This window comes from Numenius arquata, chromosome 2 (genome assembly GCF_964106895.1).
Source record: "Numenius arquata chromosome 2, bNumArq3.hap1.1, whole genome shotgun sequence".
In the NCBI taxonomy this organism is placed as follows: Eukaryota; Metazoa; Chordata; class Aves; order Charadriiformes; family Scolopacidae; genus Numenius; species Numenius arquata.
In genome coordinates this window covers 71,092,023-71,107,257 of record NC_133577.1, presented here as the reverse complement: position 1 = coordinate 71,107,257, position 15,235 = coordinate 71,092,023, and the positions used below count along the sequence as shown (strand labels likewise).

Here is a 15,235-nt window from a genome sequence, read left to right as displayed (position 1 = left end):
GCCCAGTGGCGGCTCTGCGGCAGGGGGACGCCTAACGCAGGGCGGGCGCCTTCGCCCCCGGCGCGCCCTTGGTTCCTTCACCCCGAGGGCACGGGTACCCTGCAGCAGGCGCCCCTTTTTGGGGGGGGTGCCCCAAGCCCGTGGCGGCTCCCCCAGCCCCGCCTCGCCGTGAGCTCACGGAGATCCCCTCGGTCGTCGAGGGGTCGCGCCGCTGGAGGGCCCGTCCCGCCTGCCACCATTTCCCCAGGCCCCCGGGCAGTCACGGCCGGTGCTGGGGCCTGAAGTGGTGGGCCTGTGCGCCCACGTCTCCTTTCGTCGCTGCTGGATGCGGGCAGGTTGGGTTGGACTTGACTCTCCCCCGTGGTTTTTCTTTATTCATATTATTTTTCCTTTCACACGCTTCCTAATGCAGTGGCGGCACACGCAGCAGGTGGCCAGTGAGGCTTTTTGCTGGAGCGAGGCTTGGTTGGGCCACAAGTGACTTCCCTGCATTCAGCAGGACACCACAGCCATGTCTGCAGGGAGGCAATCTTCACCGTACGGCCAAGAGGACCTCCACCACTGGGAGGAGATCCTCTGCCTGTTACGGAGGCACCGGGACACTGTTACGCGGGACTGCCTTTACCTCCTTCACCTGATCAGAGAAGGCACTTCAACACAAATATGCCCTTTCAGAAATTGTGGCACGTCAAGTTATTTGAATTGGTCATGTGAAGGATTTTAAGACATATCCTTGACTCTCTAGGAAGGTATGTGGTTTCAGAAGGTGGCCAAGCTCTGTGTAGCTGTATCAAAGATGCAGTAGCATAAAATACAACCTCTAAGGAGTATTATATACCCAAATAGCATCTTAGAATCAGGAATCCCTTTTTCAAGCTATTCCGTCGCGAGGCAGAGGCTGCAGCTTTCTGGCCAGAACAACAATTTCCAGGACAGAGCCATTTCCTGTTATTCAAAGTGAGCTGTCTCACTTTGATAAAGTTAATATGTTTTTGAGTAGCTTTCTCTACTGCTAGGGTCAGGAATGCTAGACATATGCAAAAGGGTGGTTTAAAAATTCCTTGACATGGTATGTGCGTCCCAAGTGCTATGTTGTTCATCAGCTGATTTCATTTACAGATTACTAAATAAACTATGATACGGCAATTCAAATTAGGGGCCAAAACAGAGAAGAGAGGAACTGCCAGCAAAGAAGTGGGTAATACATAACATAATGAAGAAAGGTTCAGTAACAGCCAACTAGAAAATGGCAAAAGGGAAATGTGACAGATTTCACAGCCAGCCACATGCCCAGTCCACTGGAATCACTGGGTTTGGAAAAAGGTAAAACAGTGTTTCTTTTAATATCCTGTGCGTTGCTGTGGTCGATGAACATAATGGTACTGGTATTTATGGAGAAATTGCTCAAGCTCCTTGTGATACCAAGACAAAAAGAAGAGAAAACAAACTAGGAAAAGAAATGGAGGGGAAAGTTAAGTGGTGTAAAAAGCAAGGGCCACATGAATAAAGGAAGAAATAGATTCCCTATTGAATTTATCACTGAGATTGGGAAGGATTTGTTTTAATTTAAAAAGTATTAAGGAACAAGGCATAGAACAAGAGAACATAGACTTGTAAGTCCAGTGTGTTTAGACTACCAGTGCTTCCTCAGTATTCAGGGTACAGTTTTAGTTCCAAATGCTCTCTGCTCCAGCAAAGCAGCAGCTTTACACGTCAGTCAGGAAAGCAGGCCATGAAAATCAAGTGACAGTAAGTACACTGTGCTTAAAATAGAACGCCTTTTGCTCCAGAATCTCAAAATGCAACAAAAGACATTCATAAAGTAAGTCTCCTTTCAGAATGCTCTGTAAAACCAGCAATATTATACTTTTTTTTTCCCCTAAAAGGAAGTATAGGAAGCTTTAAACATTTTTTATAAAAGGAATACTTTTTTAAAATTTCTGATTCTCAGTAAAAACCTCCTTATAAACAGCATATCCCAGTTTAAGCATTCTTTAAAAGATTTGCTTGTGTTTTGCATGAGTCTCCTTTCTCTGTTTGTGAGATTGTTTTCAGTGAGGGAAGAATGGGCTGTCACTGGCCCTGATCTTTCAATGCAAATGAGTAACTATCAGCCTCCATATATGGCAATTTGAGAATGGATCTGTATTTATACAACAGTAACATTTATATGCCAGATACTCTTCCATGGGCAAGGAGAACAAGCCAAGAGAAGATGAAGTATTTTTCTCTGGCTTCCTTTAAAATAACCCCCTTCTTTTATTAACTTTGATTCTTCTTTGTGTGTGTATCTGTGTGTGGGTCTACCTTCTTATTCCAAGTAAAAAATTTCCTTGACCTGTGTAATTTCACACCAAGGCAGAGCTTTCAGAAATACTAAATTCCTACCAGATATGTGAAAGTGTGCAGAAAAGAAAAACCTTATTAAAGGTGCTACTGAACTATAACCTCAACAAGTACCATTGATGGAGAGTGTACATAGCAAACAGATAATATGAATAATGCAACTAGCTGAAGACTTAAGCTGATTTCACATATTATGAGACATCCAGGAACACAACCATAAGCCATAAAACCACTATTAGTTTCACTTCCCCTGGGGCCTTTTTGTTTTGCTCTTACTTTATTTCATATGACCAGGTTTTATTTGCTGTTCTCTGTTACTCTTAGGCCTCTTTCAGGTTCACTAATTTCCTGGAAATGCCATGTGAGCGGACTTTCAAGAAGTTTCTTGTTGGGAGCATTGGGCCATATCTTCTGTGGCATGATATTCTGCTGCTTCTGTTCTCTCTAGGTTGTCCTGCCTGTAGTTTTTGTTGTCTTTGATACGTCTTTATTCTCCCAAGCTGGCATTAACTGCAGATTTCATTAGCATTTTCTTAACTCTGTGGGTTTTGTCACTTTATTTCATCTATTAAACACCATCCCTGGAGAATCTTATTAGGCAAATCATCGTAAATGAAAACTTTATCTTCTGTTATTCACCATTTAAGGTTCTGCAGCCTGTTTTACATCTACTAGAAATTCCTTTCCTATCCCACCCCATCCTATCATTCCTCTTAAAGTCATTTTCAATTAATTTTTAATCCAGAGGATTGGCTGGCCAGCATAGTTAGTGAGAGTGTGAATTTATAGCACGCTAACGCCCACTCATCTCAATTCCACCCACGGCCTGATAGCCAGTGCTTCCTATTGGCGTGGCACGTCTCGAGCCCGGGGGCCAGCCAATGGCAAGCGCTGGGCAACGCAACTGGGGAGGAATTGAGGGCATCTGAATATAACGCTTACCGTTCACACAGTGAAAAGTAGCTTAGTTCAGCTTGTCTTTTAACACTGCCGGCATCTGGTAGAAATTAGAGTAGCTAATTCTGTCGGCAGGGAGCCTGCAGAAGCTGAGGTTTATATTGGCTTCCAGGTAATTATGTGTGGTGTATTAAGACTGAGGAGGCAGATAGATATGTGAGCTTGAAGCTGTAAACGCCATTGCATACAAAATACAGATGGGTACACGCATCCTTTTTGGCTTACTGAAAAGCACAAGCTCCCAATAACGATAGTTTTTGATGCTGACTAGACTATATCTCAGCAGACTGATACTGTTTAAAATTAGGGCTGTGTGCTTAAATGCTTAAACCTGCGTGGCATCTATTCAAACTGACCCTCTCCCACAGACTTCCGTGCTTCAAAACAGGCAAAGGGAGTCCCAATTCACCGGTGAGATACAGAATAAAGAGAAATGATTAATCCTTTATGAAATTTCCTTAGTAGACGTGTTGCCTTCTTTCATGTGTAGGTGTCAATGAATGGGTAGGAGAGAACTGATTTTTGGCAGGAGCAGGGTGAAATGCAGGTGGGGGTGTTCAGGATCAGTGGGAATGGAGAATTGCTTCCTTGCACACATGGCAGCGCAGAAGAAATCACAAAGATAGAAAGAAGAAAATGGATCTCAGAGCGAGTAAGACCCACAGAGCAAAGTGAGAAAATGCACTCAGAAGTGAAAATGCATTTCAAAGGGAAAGAAGTGATAATTCAACTGCAAAAACACTTCAGCAGTGGCAGTTCATAGTAACACATTCTTTTGTTACTGCATAATTACTGACTGCTAGATGCTTGAAAAGGCACTGGTGTCAAATAACCATCTTGTAATGTACTACTGGTCTAAGCAGACCTTTATCTTTATGAACCCTAATTGGGGATCAATCATTAGTCAGTAGGCACGTAACCTACCCCATCTATACAGCCAGAGTGAGAACTGGTTAATAAATGACAGGGCAATAGGGAGCTTCCAACCTGGCCTAATTATGTGTGACCTTGTGTCTCACGTGCTTCAGAGTTTGCCAGAGACTTACAGACAATCGCCTCCACTCCTGAAATACTTGGAGGTTAATGATGCTGGAGTTAGAAAAGCAATGTAGCCATTTGACCTTATCTAAGGCATTTTTGGCTTGCACACTAAAGTGAAAAATGATATGGTCTGAGTCTCTTTTCTGCTACGATACCTACAAGAGCTCCATGAATTGCTGAGGAAGGGGGCAGATCCAGAGTGATGAAAGCAGTCACGGTTGGCGTCTATAATATTTCAAATATTGAAAAAATATAGATACAAAATTGCATGTATCTATAGCATTTATCTTCACTCGCATTCTGTGTCAATTACCTTAAAGTGTAAACCCGTTGGGTTAGGTGACTGCTGATACTGTTTTCCACTCGATGTGGTGGGCTCAGTTCCTGCTTTACAGTATGTGGAAATTAAACAAGAAATGTGCTGAGATAAGACAGAAAAACCCTAAAAAAACCAGTAAACAAGAACTTGATAGGTCTTAAACACTTCATATTTATTGTACATTAAATAAAACAATTTCAGCTCAGTTGAGAGACTGATGGGTCAGATTTAGGAAATCAAAACTTCTAAAGGAAGATATGTTCAGCTTAATGATCATTTAAGTACATATGTATTAATTACGTTACAGTAAAACCATATTCTGTTTAACAATTCTCAGGTGAGTAAGATACATTATCAAAGAGGTACGTATTCCCAGGGTCTTATTGCACAGCTACTGGCTAATCCATGTATTTTCAGTCTAAGAAGCATTATGCTCTGAACCGAGTACAAACTCTGACTGCCTTCTCATGTTTATTACACAGCTTCTCCTCTTTCCTCATTAAAAAACAGAACACAATATCAAACAGAAAATAAAGCCGAACATTACAAAACGTGTGTTGTCTTCAGTTCATTTCATTTCAACCCCAAAGCAATCCATGCGTATTCTTTCTTTTCAGTAAGAGCAGGTAGGGAAAACAAAACAACAAATAAGAAACAAAAAAAAAAGGGGGGAAAAATCCTCAACCACACGTTTCTTCTGTCATTGCAAGAACTAAAATGCTGTAATTCTGCTACCAATTTCCAGTGCGGTGGGAGGAAACTCTGTGGACGGACTCTCACTTCCCCTCAGTCTTGTCTGCCTGTACTTCGCGCATATATGAATTAATGATATGCGGAGGCACTCCATCCATCAATAGTCTGAAGAATGAAAGCCCACCTAGAAACAAGGAATAAGACAACCTTCAGGTAGAAGGAGCAACAGCTTTGTGCCTTTACTTTCTGGTGTAAGCGACAAAGATTTAGTCAGTCCCTATTGCATACTTCATTTTGAGATATGATAAAATTCATCCCTGTTCAAAAGTCCAGCACGAGAATTAACCATTATTTAATCTCTGGACTATACAGAACTTTCCTGTCCTCTTGCACAGGGTGAATTTCATTTCTAGGTTGTCATATATTCAGTCATTTATCTCACCCCATGCAATAGTTTATGATGAGTTTCACCTCAAATAACCTTCCCTCCTGGATTTCCATCAGGCTGGGTGGACTATAGTCAGAGATGGAACTCAGCCCAGAGAGAACAACGTAGAAAACACCTGACTGTGATGAATTGTGGAAAACATGCAGAGACATTCAAATTATACTAGTGTTGAGTTTTGTAAGGGTTCATAAGTATTTAGCAAAATATTTACCATGTTGCTTGAAAATAACAGGTGGGATGACGTAAGTAAAAATATGAAAAAAAACCCCATGATTTTAGATACAGGTGCCTTTAGACTCCAGAGAGATGATGAAAGTCAGAACTTTCATATGCTGGGAAAGTCTGAAGAATGATTTTTGGATTTGCTTTTGAATAAAAAATAGCTCACATGTAATCACCTTGGATCCAGGTGCTTACTCCCTGAGAGCTCTAGAGTTTTCCCAGGGGTTGAAGCTATTAGTATGTGATCTCAAAGCTGTGAGAGGTCCTGCACCAATCCACAGGGCAGCCTCACTCCACACTTGTGGCCAGTATCTTCCTCAGCTGCAGCAGTGAGTGTCCCTGTGTACAAACCCCACTGACAAATAGGAACCTTTTGTATTCAGTGTTCCTCCAGCCCTGCCAAAATTTTGTTTCCTGTCTCTGTGAAACTAAACTTCCCTCCCCTCCCTCCAGTTTTATGATGGTTGGAATCAATATTCACTGAACAGAAGTACCATTCCCAGCTGTTTAGGTCAATGTGCTTTATGACTGTGGCTTAGCCGCCGAGAGTAAAAAAAACTGAACCAAACCTCTTTTAAATTACTGCTATAAAAGAAACCTGGGCTTATAAGAAAGTTATTGGAAGTACTCAATGTTTTCTTTGGTCTTCTGGAAAAAGGGACAGGGCAAAGGATTTTGAAGAACATGTAATAATTTCAGCAATCCAAGACAAAATATTTCTTTCAGTGCCCAGAAAAACAAGTATGTAGTGTCTAACACACCAGCCAAGGCACCCCAGATCCCACTGATGTAGAAGTAGTAATTTAATACAAACAATCCAAATTAAGAATGAAATTTCATGCCATTGAAAAAAATTGTCACGGAAACTAAACACATAGGTATTTCTGTTAATTTCATTGAAATTGAATGGCATTTGGAAGGAACAGTGGGAAAAAGATAAATATTTTGCTAAAACATTAGAGTCTGCCCTTTCTCAAGGCAAAGAGTGGCATTTGTTGTAAGAAAGCTACGTACCATTATTGTTCCTCTTACAAATCTGCATGAGTATTCTGTTCTGCAAGTTGCAAAACCACCTGCTAATAACTGCACTTACCTTCGGAGCCTTTTCTGGAACACAACAAAAGCTTTAAAGCAAAAGCACATTGCCAGGATGAAGATGATCACTGTCTCTGAATGCTTCAGCTAAATGCAACTGAGCTGATACTCACATACAGCATTTATCCCGAGTACAGATTTTAGAGTTTTATAACCTTTATTAACACAAGGATTATCCATTAAAGTGCTATTAGTTACTAGTGATTATGAGACTGCGCTGTCTCCTTTAACACCGTCATTGTTGCAGAACTCTTTGCTCCCGACCTTAGGTAGATGCACAATACAGACAAAAAAAAAAGCATGCTTTTTGGCATTCTTTTCAACTCATGGAGTGCAAGTTGTGGTACGAATCATTCCTTTTTAAATGAAATTAACTGTGGAATAAATATTTCATTTATGTAGAGGTGTATTCCTGTATAAAAATGACTGTAAATGCAAAATTCTCTTTTATTACTTGCATTTTATTCATGCTAATTAATCATGCTAACTCATGCACTGTTAAATTCCATTGAAATATGCACTATTAAAAGGTAGTGGGAGGTACTACTAAGAGCAATTACCGTAACATGCAATTATTATAAAAATCTGGATTTATAGGCATTAAAACTATCATGCTACTAATCTTAAAAAACATTTTCATTAAGTGAAATAATGAAAATCATGCCATACTAGGCAGACATTGTATGACCTGTAAACAGACATAAGCTTCATATGCAAGAACCATATGAAAGCTTACCTTAGATGACACTATACATTCAAAAATCCTTACTGTGTAACTAAGGGAGAGAGAGAAAAAGAAGTAACAATTTAATCACAAACACAAAAGGAGAGAGAAAATGTTGAGTAAAATTATGCTTACGATTATGTCAAGATGATGTTTTAATCCTTAGTCATGTAAAATATGTAGGAATAGAAGCACATGAAGAGTAAAAGGTAGGGATCCAGTTCCACTTCAAAATTATCATTAATATGTAAAAGCTATATTAATACGTACAAGTAGCTATAACTCCTGCAATTAGTCTAAAGTCTAGATTGGAACCAAATTATGCAACTAATATTTATGATAAAAGTTTCCAAATGTAGCTTCAAGGAAGCTAACGCATATATATATATAATATTTTCCACCAGGGAAAAAAAGCACACACATAACACCGAAGCATATATATATATATGTCGAAACTCTATGAGGCAAAATAATCAAGTACAGACTAATAACACTAATAACAGACTAACACCTGTGCACTAAAGTAGGTACTTTGTCACATATTCACATTTACATTACTTAAAGCATGCTATTTACTCTATAGGAGCCCTTACCTTTAATTAAACATTTTGACTCTATAAAACATCCATATGTATATATGGAAAAGCACCCAACTTTGTGCCTATTGTGGCCATTTAAGATAAATACCTTTATACTTCAAATAAGATAAATACCTTTATACTTCAAATACTACAGGAACATCATCTAGCCTAATTTCTTAATATGTTTTAGATTTAAAATAGTAAATTTGGATGCATAATATTCTGGAGGCTAGTTTCTGGGCATCTCTGACATTTTTTAAAACTGCACTGCCAATATTCTGGATTTGGGCAAAGTAACAAGCAAACACATTTCTATAGAAAGAACCAAATTCTCTGAACCCCACTGAACCTGAATTTAAAATAAGCTCCAGAAGAAATTAAGTTAAATTATATGCTTATAAGTAAAAAGTTTTCAGTGATTTCAATTTGATCAAGATTTCATCCTTAGATTCTATAGTGCAAGCTCAGGCATGGGTTATCACTCTCAGCGCTAACTTGTAACCAAAGACTATAATTCTGTAATAAAGAATGCCTTTTAAGCACAGCATGAAACATTATGAAACTTTTGTTCTCTCAATAATTCTACAAGGTAACTGAGAGCTGTTTTTCAAATGTCTGTCTCCTGGAAATGTCTAAGTGTTGTGGTCAAAGGTAGTCACAGTCATTAAATAAATTCCTTATTGACAGGTAGTCCTGTGCCCAGTGGCATAGCAGAAATATGTCTAAAACCTCTTTAACTCGGATGTTAAATACCCACATTCTTGATTAATTTGGCCTTCTTTGCTCATGTGACATAGACATTGTATGCCATGAGACACTAACTAGTTTAATCTAAGAAAGCAAATAAATACACACTTTGCATGCAGAAAATGCATTTGCATGTGGAAAGAGAGGAAGGGAATGAAATGGAATGTCCAGAGGAGTATGCTTATTATAAACCTGATTATTCCCCGCCAAGAAGAATGGTTCTCCTGGGTTAATTACTCCATCATATATCACTGCAGAATTAGAATATTTATAGTGGTATTTATTCGCATTTGAAATTCTTCCCAGTTGATCTTAACACCTTATTTTTTCAATATTTCTTATACAGCATCTTTGCTATCGTTGCTATTAGAGTGATCACCAACCTTGATTTCACTCTTAAGATAAACATTCTCCAAAAACATTTGTGTCATGAGAAAATAAGCATGGTGCTTTATCTGAATCTTTTTGCTGACCTCAGTGAAGCTGATAAGGAATCAGTTCCTTACTGCTTGTAATGAGAGATTTACAGCCGTAGTTAGGGATCTACCTCAAACTTAAAAGATATGTATTTTGAATTTTCCTTACATAGTATATATAATTAGATTCTGTGTATGCATCGTCTTTCAAGATATCTGAGACAGAGTTATTCTTTTGCCTAAGGTCTATTATGTGACTTTTTTTCAGCATGTTTATATTTACAAAAAAACCCATTGTACGTGGAGTTGCACTGAGCAGCTCATATAACTGCTGTCTTTAAGTTCACTCAGCTAAAACTAAAAACACAAGAATGAAGTACTGTCTATCTGAAATAACATCAATAAATGCAACTCTTTTTTTTTTTTGAGGACAGAATAAAAATGTATTTTTAAAATTTTTTTTATTATCATGCTCGCAATTATCTTTAATTATTTTTCAATGAATGAGCATTACATTTAGTAACAGGGGTTTTAATTTGGCACTGAAATACTGTAAGTGAATGGCTAAACCAGCAGAAAATTGTAGCATGTGATAGTATTCATAGCCAGAGTATTCATAGCTACTCAGTTGTTCCAAAACTGCAAAATCAGAAATCCTAGACTGTTCTGTCATATTCCTTATGATATTTCTTGTCATATTCCTTATCATATTCCAATATGATATTCCTTGTACTGGGCTTATATATGTGCATGATAAATTTCAGATCTCCAGCACCTCAGAAGTAGATGGATAAAATAAATTCTTGCCAACATAAGGAGAATTCACTTACTGCAATATATACTGTTGCATGGCATGGAGCTTTTTAGCATGATTTACTATCCAAAGATCTGTAAGAGTAGGACTGTACATTCACCAGGTAGGCAGTGTAGCCTTGAGCCTGCTAGTCTTATTCAGGCAACATTCAACTGGATATCTTCATTTTACAAATTCAGACTATGACTGTTACTTGCTGGAGTAATGTTGAACCATAGTTTAAAGCTATATATATGGAAACACACACACACAAACACACACACTGCAATTCCTTTCCAGTGAGTCAGAAATCCGTAACTCTCTGCTCTGCATCAGTGTGATGAGCAGTCATCCGAAGAGCCCTCCTAAATGAACGAACAGGCTGGGAAACTTAAGAGAATGATAATTCAACACATGGGTCAATAGAAGAGTAAAATAAGACACAATTATGTTTTTATGCTCCGGCTGTTTAATACTCATTTGTGTTTGCCTGGATCTTATGGCAAACCCTGAGCCTACCCTGGTTTGCCAAGCTACAGCTGTTGTATTCGCTTAATCCCGTTCCCTTTGAATTCATCAGCAGAACTGCCAGTCACGTTAAGAGTGTCAGCGCTGAACCCTGACAACAGCTGTCCCGTGTCTAAGCCCTACAAATTGCTGGTTTAAGCAGTCTTCAGAAAGGAGCCGAAAGTAATGGCTAAACCTGCCAAGATGGAGAGAGGAGTCTCAGCAAGGGTGACCGCTCACAGCCCAAACCGGTGGGAGAGAACCACAACACCAAGCTCAGTGGGAGGGAGTGGGACTGCACCAGATGATGGTTGATATGAGATTGGGTTCAGAAACCAACTATTAACTAGGGGAGGTGGGATTTAGGTTAATGTTTTCTCCATTTCAGAACACTACTTGGAAAACTGGACCTATGAAATTTAAGTAAACATTTGTCAGCAAAAATCATCAGGGACATCATCTCAGCTGTACCTAGTGATCACTTTAATGAACGAATCTGTAGCTCTTTTCCTAGATACATTACTTCTAATTGACTGAAAAAGGATCTAAGCATTCCCAGCCTATTTCAGATACCAGTCCATAAATGTAAGAAATTAAATTCCCCATCAGTATTGATCAAAGGCAAAAAAGTCTCCATGCTCCTCTCTTAAAAAAACCTCTAACATAGAGCAGCTTCCACTGCTGGTGAACAATTCCTTGGAAACTGTTGCATATTAAAAGAGAGCCTGAATGATGACATAGTGTTTGTATCACACTTCAAAACCAGCAAACTAATTCATATTGATACTCAGAGAAAAAAAGTTCCAAGATCAACGGAAACATCTGTATTTCACAACAGCTGGAAAGGGAATTGCTGAAGAAGAATAATATGTAACTCATGGCAACATTTGGAGTTTGGACTTCCTAAAATGGAGAGATTTTAGTTAAGTTATTTCTTATCCTAAAAATGTTTCACAGTATTCTGCACATTATATGTAAAAGTACTTTGGAAAATAAAGGAGAGAAACAGCTTCTTGTATTTAAAATGTAGTATTTGATTGTACTACAAGCAAAGTGCTGAAGACTAAAAAGTTACAACTGAGTGTAAACATGCGAAAGAACTTTAGGGGTTGGGGACTTAGGAAGTTTAATGAAATAGCAAATTAACTTGGCCTTTCAGTATAAAAAAATAGATGAGAAAACTTTCTCTGGTGATGTGGTCTTCTGTAACACTGTGAAACAGAAAGTTTGCTTGTGGTTAAGGAAAACAATCATACTTCCAGGATGAGGATGTCAACTTTTAAACACAGTATCTTAAAAATAATGAAAATTGAGGAACATTATGCATGTTTTCATTACAGTAGTTAAATGTTCAACTTCATAGACCAAACCAAAGCCATTTATTGCAATGGCTTCTTGCTAGCAGATTTCAGCTGTGGGAAAAGATATATCAGAAAAGACAGAAAATGGAAATTGAAATCCAAAATAATCACAATACAATCCATAATGATATTAAACATTATGGCTTTCACTATAGACTAGCGTGATGGAATAATATAATTAGAGCCATATTCAGCTAGCCTCTGAATTTAGAATTCCCTCTAAATTCTTGAGTTAGACGCTTCCTGTCAGCTGTCTTTAGGCAGCTTTCCTTGCTTATAACCTCAGATTAATTTTTTCAGAAATACCTAGCTTATTCCACCATTGAAACAAAAGCCCTTGCTGGGAGTTAATCCAACTAAATATGACCCCATCTTTTCCTAGGAAGTAATTTTCTGAAAAATATAGTCCTGAGATTATTCATTATTAGTTCAATCCAAATCCCATTGCCATTCATGATATCCCAGTCAATGCTAAACTACCTGGAATTCATAAAATTTATCTATTAATGAAAATAAAGATATGTTTTCAGTTGTAGAAGAGTAACTGAATTCATCATCTCCCTGTATTTGCAAAATCCATAGTTTTGAATACTTTGTCCTTAAAGCAAATACAGCAATTACATCAACTAACTTGTGTCCTTGGGAACAATACTGCTTTTTGCTACATGATTTTGCTAACAAATTTCCTTGAAAGCAAATGTTCAGTTTGTTTAATTAATAATTTTAAAGCAGACAAAGTCTGCCCTGAACTTATCCTTCTTCCTTCTCTCCTCCTTCTCCCCTTGCCATTTCCTTCAGAGATTTCTCTCTTGTCCAAGATGATTTTCTTAATGTTTTCCCAAAGAGCTCTATGGCTGAGCCTTTAACTAAAGTTTCTCAGGTAGGTGGCATAGCTCGCGGAGTCACAATCTACGATTTTCTCACTTGTGAAAAAGTCCTTGCAATCACTGAAGATGTGAATTGGCATGGGGGGGGTGAGAGGGGAAAGACAATATAGCATAAGCAGAGCATGTTGGTCCTCAGAAAGAAAACAAACCAACCGATATATTTTATTTTTTCCTAACCAAGTCATTATTTTAATCCAGGAAAGTTAAAAAAGTTGTTTGAACTCCCTTTTGCATTTGCCTTGCATACTTTTGTCTCCTGTGTAGGTAGTGTTCAGAAAAACACAGCATTTGCACTGTTTTAAAGCCCTTACCTTTTACTTCCAGTTTGCAATCAACTTCTGCCTCTCCGAGCTCGTTGACTGCTTTGCAGGTGTAAGTACCTCCATCATAGGGACTGGGTTTGCGGATCTCCAAGGTGCAGACACCTTGGTTGCTGAACATTCGGTACCTTGGGTCATTCATTATAATGACTTTGTTTTTCAGCCAGGTTATCTTGGGCTGTGGTAAAAACAAAAGGCAGGCCCATACACAAATCTATGAACTGAAATATTTTACCACTTTTTGTGATGCTCAGTTAAAGTTGAGAAATCCAGAAGTTTTACAAAATATATAAAGTACTGATAGATAGGAAACTGTAATTCTTAACTCAAACATAAACATGGGCTGCATCAGGCATCTGTTTTTAAGCAAGATTTTTTCAGTGCAGCTCCTATCACATAATTAGTCATAAATATAAGCCTATTATCAGTATAAGAGGTGCTGTGTAATGATAGCAAACATCTGAGCAATAGCTTTTAACATCCGATTACTCTAAGTGAATAAGAAAAGCATGTTTTTTCACAGCAATTTGCACAGTCAGAAACTGTGAACAGCAAACTTGTGAAATACTCTTCAGTTCTTATTTTACTAGTTCAGTTCAGTTTCTCACAACAGAAAATGGGTCACAAAAAGACACAACTCAAAAGAAACTGGAAGATGGGTTGCGCAGCGGGTCTGAGACTCAGCATGGTGCCCAGAGTATTCCAGAAAATGTGCTTTCTTAAAGCATAATTAACTTTTTACAGAATAACTGTGGCTTTTTTTAGTAACAACCTTTACTGATACATTAACTGTACAGCTGTTGTCAGTGCCAGCCCCAGTATAGCTCAGACTTTTCCTGACGTTCTGCCCGTTCACTGGGTTATCTGTGAATTTAGCGACTATTATAATGCCTATAACACAGGTAAGCAGGTCCTGTTTTGTATTCTCTAGAGCCCATGTCACTCTTTTTGCCTTCAGCCTGGCTTGCGAGTGAGACAAATAGTAAAAATGCTATTTTGTCAGGTTAAACTCTTTTGTGTTTTAACTGATACCGTGATGAGCTATGCTGTACCTTGGGGTTGCCCCGAACACTGCAGTTCAAAGTCGCGTTGTAACCAGCTACAGCAAACGTGTTGACTAGAGGCTGAGTAAACAATGGCCGTTCACTGAAGTCAAAATCGTCATAAACTGGGTATTTGTAGACTTTACCTATGAAATGAAAAGAAAACGTTTAGAAAAAGAATGTCAGCATGTAGTTAAATACCCAAGCATCTAAAAAAGCTGCAAAGAGTCTGAATCTGTTCTGGCCTGTGCTGCTTTAGGTACCAACCTGCCTCTAGTAATTGCACTTGTAGGGGAGGCTGGAAGTGAGCCTGGGAAGAGACTATAGCTCTCGGTCATGCTATAGGGTAGATGTCTGAGAACTCCTCTTTGCTTCCTCCGTAGGTGGTATACAAAATAATACACGTTTATTCTGTGTCTTTGCCTGCATGCCCTGTGTTACAGAACAAGACAAATCCTGACTGATGTCCTGCAGGATGCCTGCCTCGACAAGCCATGTTCACTGTGTTGCCAGTTACTTTTCACAGTTTGTTCTGATTACAGACTGACTCTGTATCTGAAAATCCATTTTTCTTTCTGCTTCATACAGCACACTAACAATACAGATACCTGAATGGATGTAGTTTCTGTACAAGGAAAACACGGGAGTAAAATCTACATTCTCACTGCTACTTTATCCCTGCTCTATAATGGAGATTACCATCAAGAAATCGTCTTCACCCACAAAACCAGCTGG

General features: G+C 38.7%; 1 protein-coding gene across 1 annotated transcript in view; it reads right to left on the bottom strand.

The window, feature by feature from the left end:
• Nucleotides 1-5,439: 5,439 nt before the first annotated feature.
• Nucleotides 5,440-15,235, bottom strand: part of MYBPC1 (myosin binding protein C1) — a 48,708-nt gene continuing 38,912 nt past the window's right edge. The window contains exons 28-32 of the mRNA XM_074169057.1: nucleotides 14,510-14,646; nucleotides 13,449-13,635; nucleotides 9,366-9,424; nucleotides 7,891-7,897; nucleotides 5,440-5,540 (exon numbers count right to left, since the gene is read on the bottom strand). Coding sequence (XP_074025158.1) covers nucleotides 5,440-5,540; nucleotides 7,891-7,897; nucleotides 9,366-9,424; nucleotides 13,449-13,635; nucleotides 14,510-14,646 — 491 coding nt within the window. The remainder of the gene's footprint in view (nucleotides 5,541-7,890; nucleotides 7,898-9,365; nucleotides 9,425-13,448; nucleotides 13,636-14,509; nucleotides 14,647-15,235) is intronic.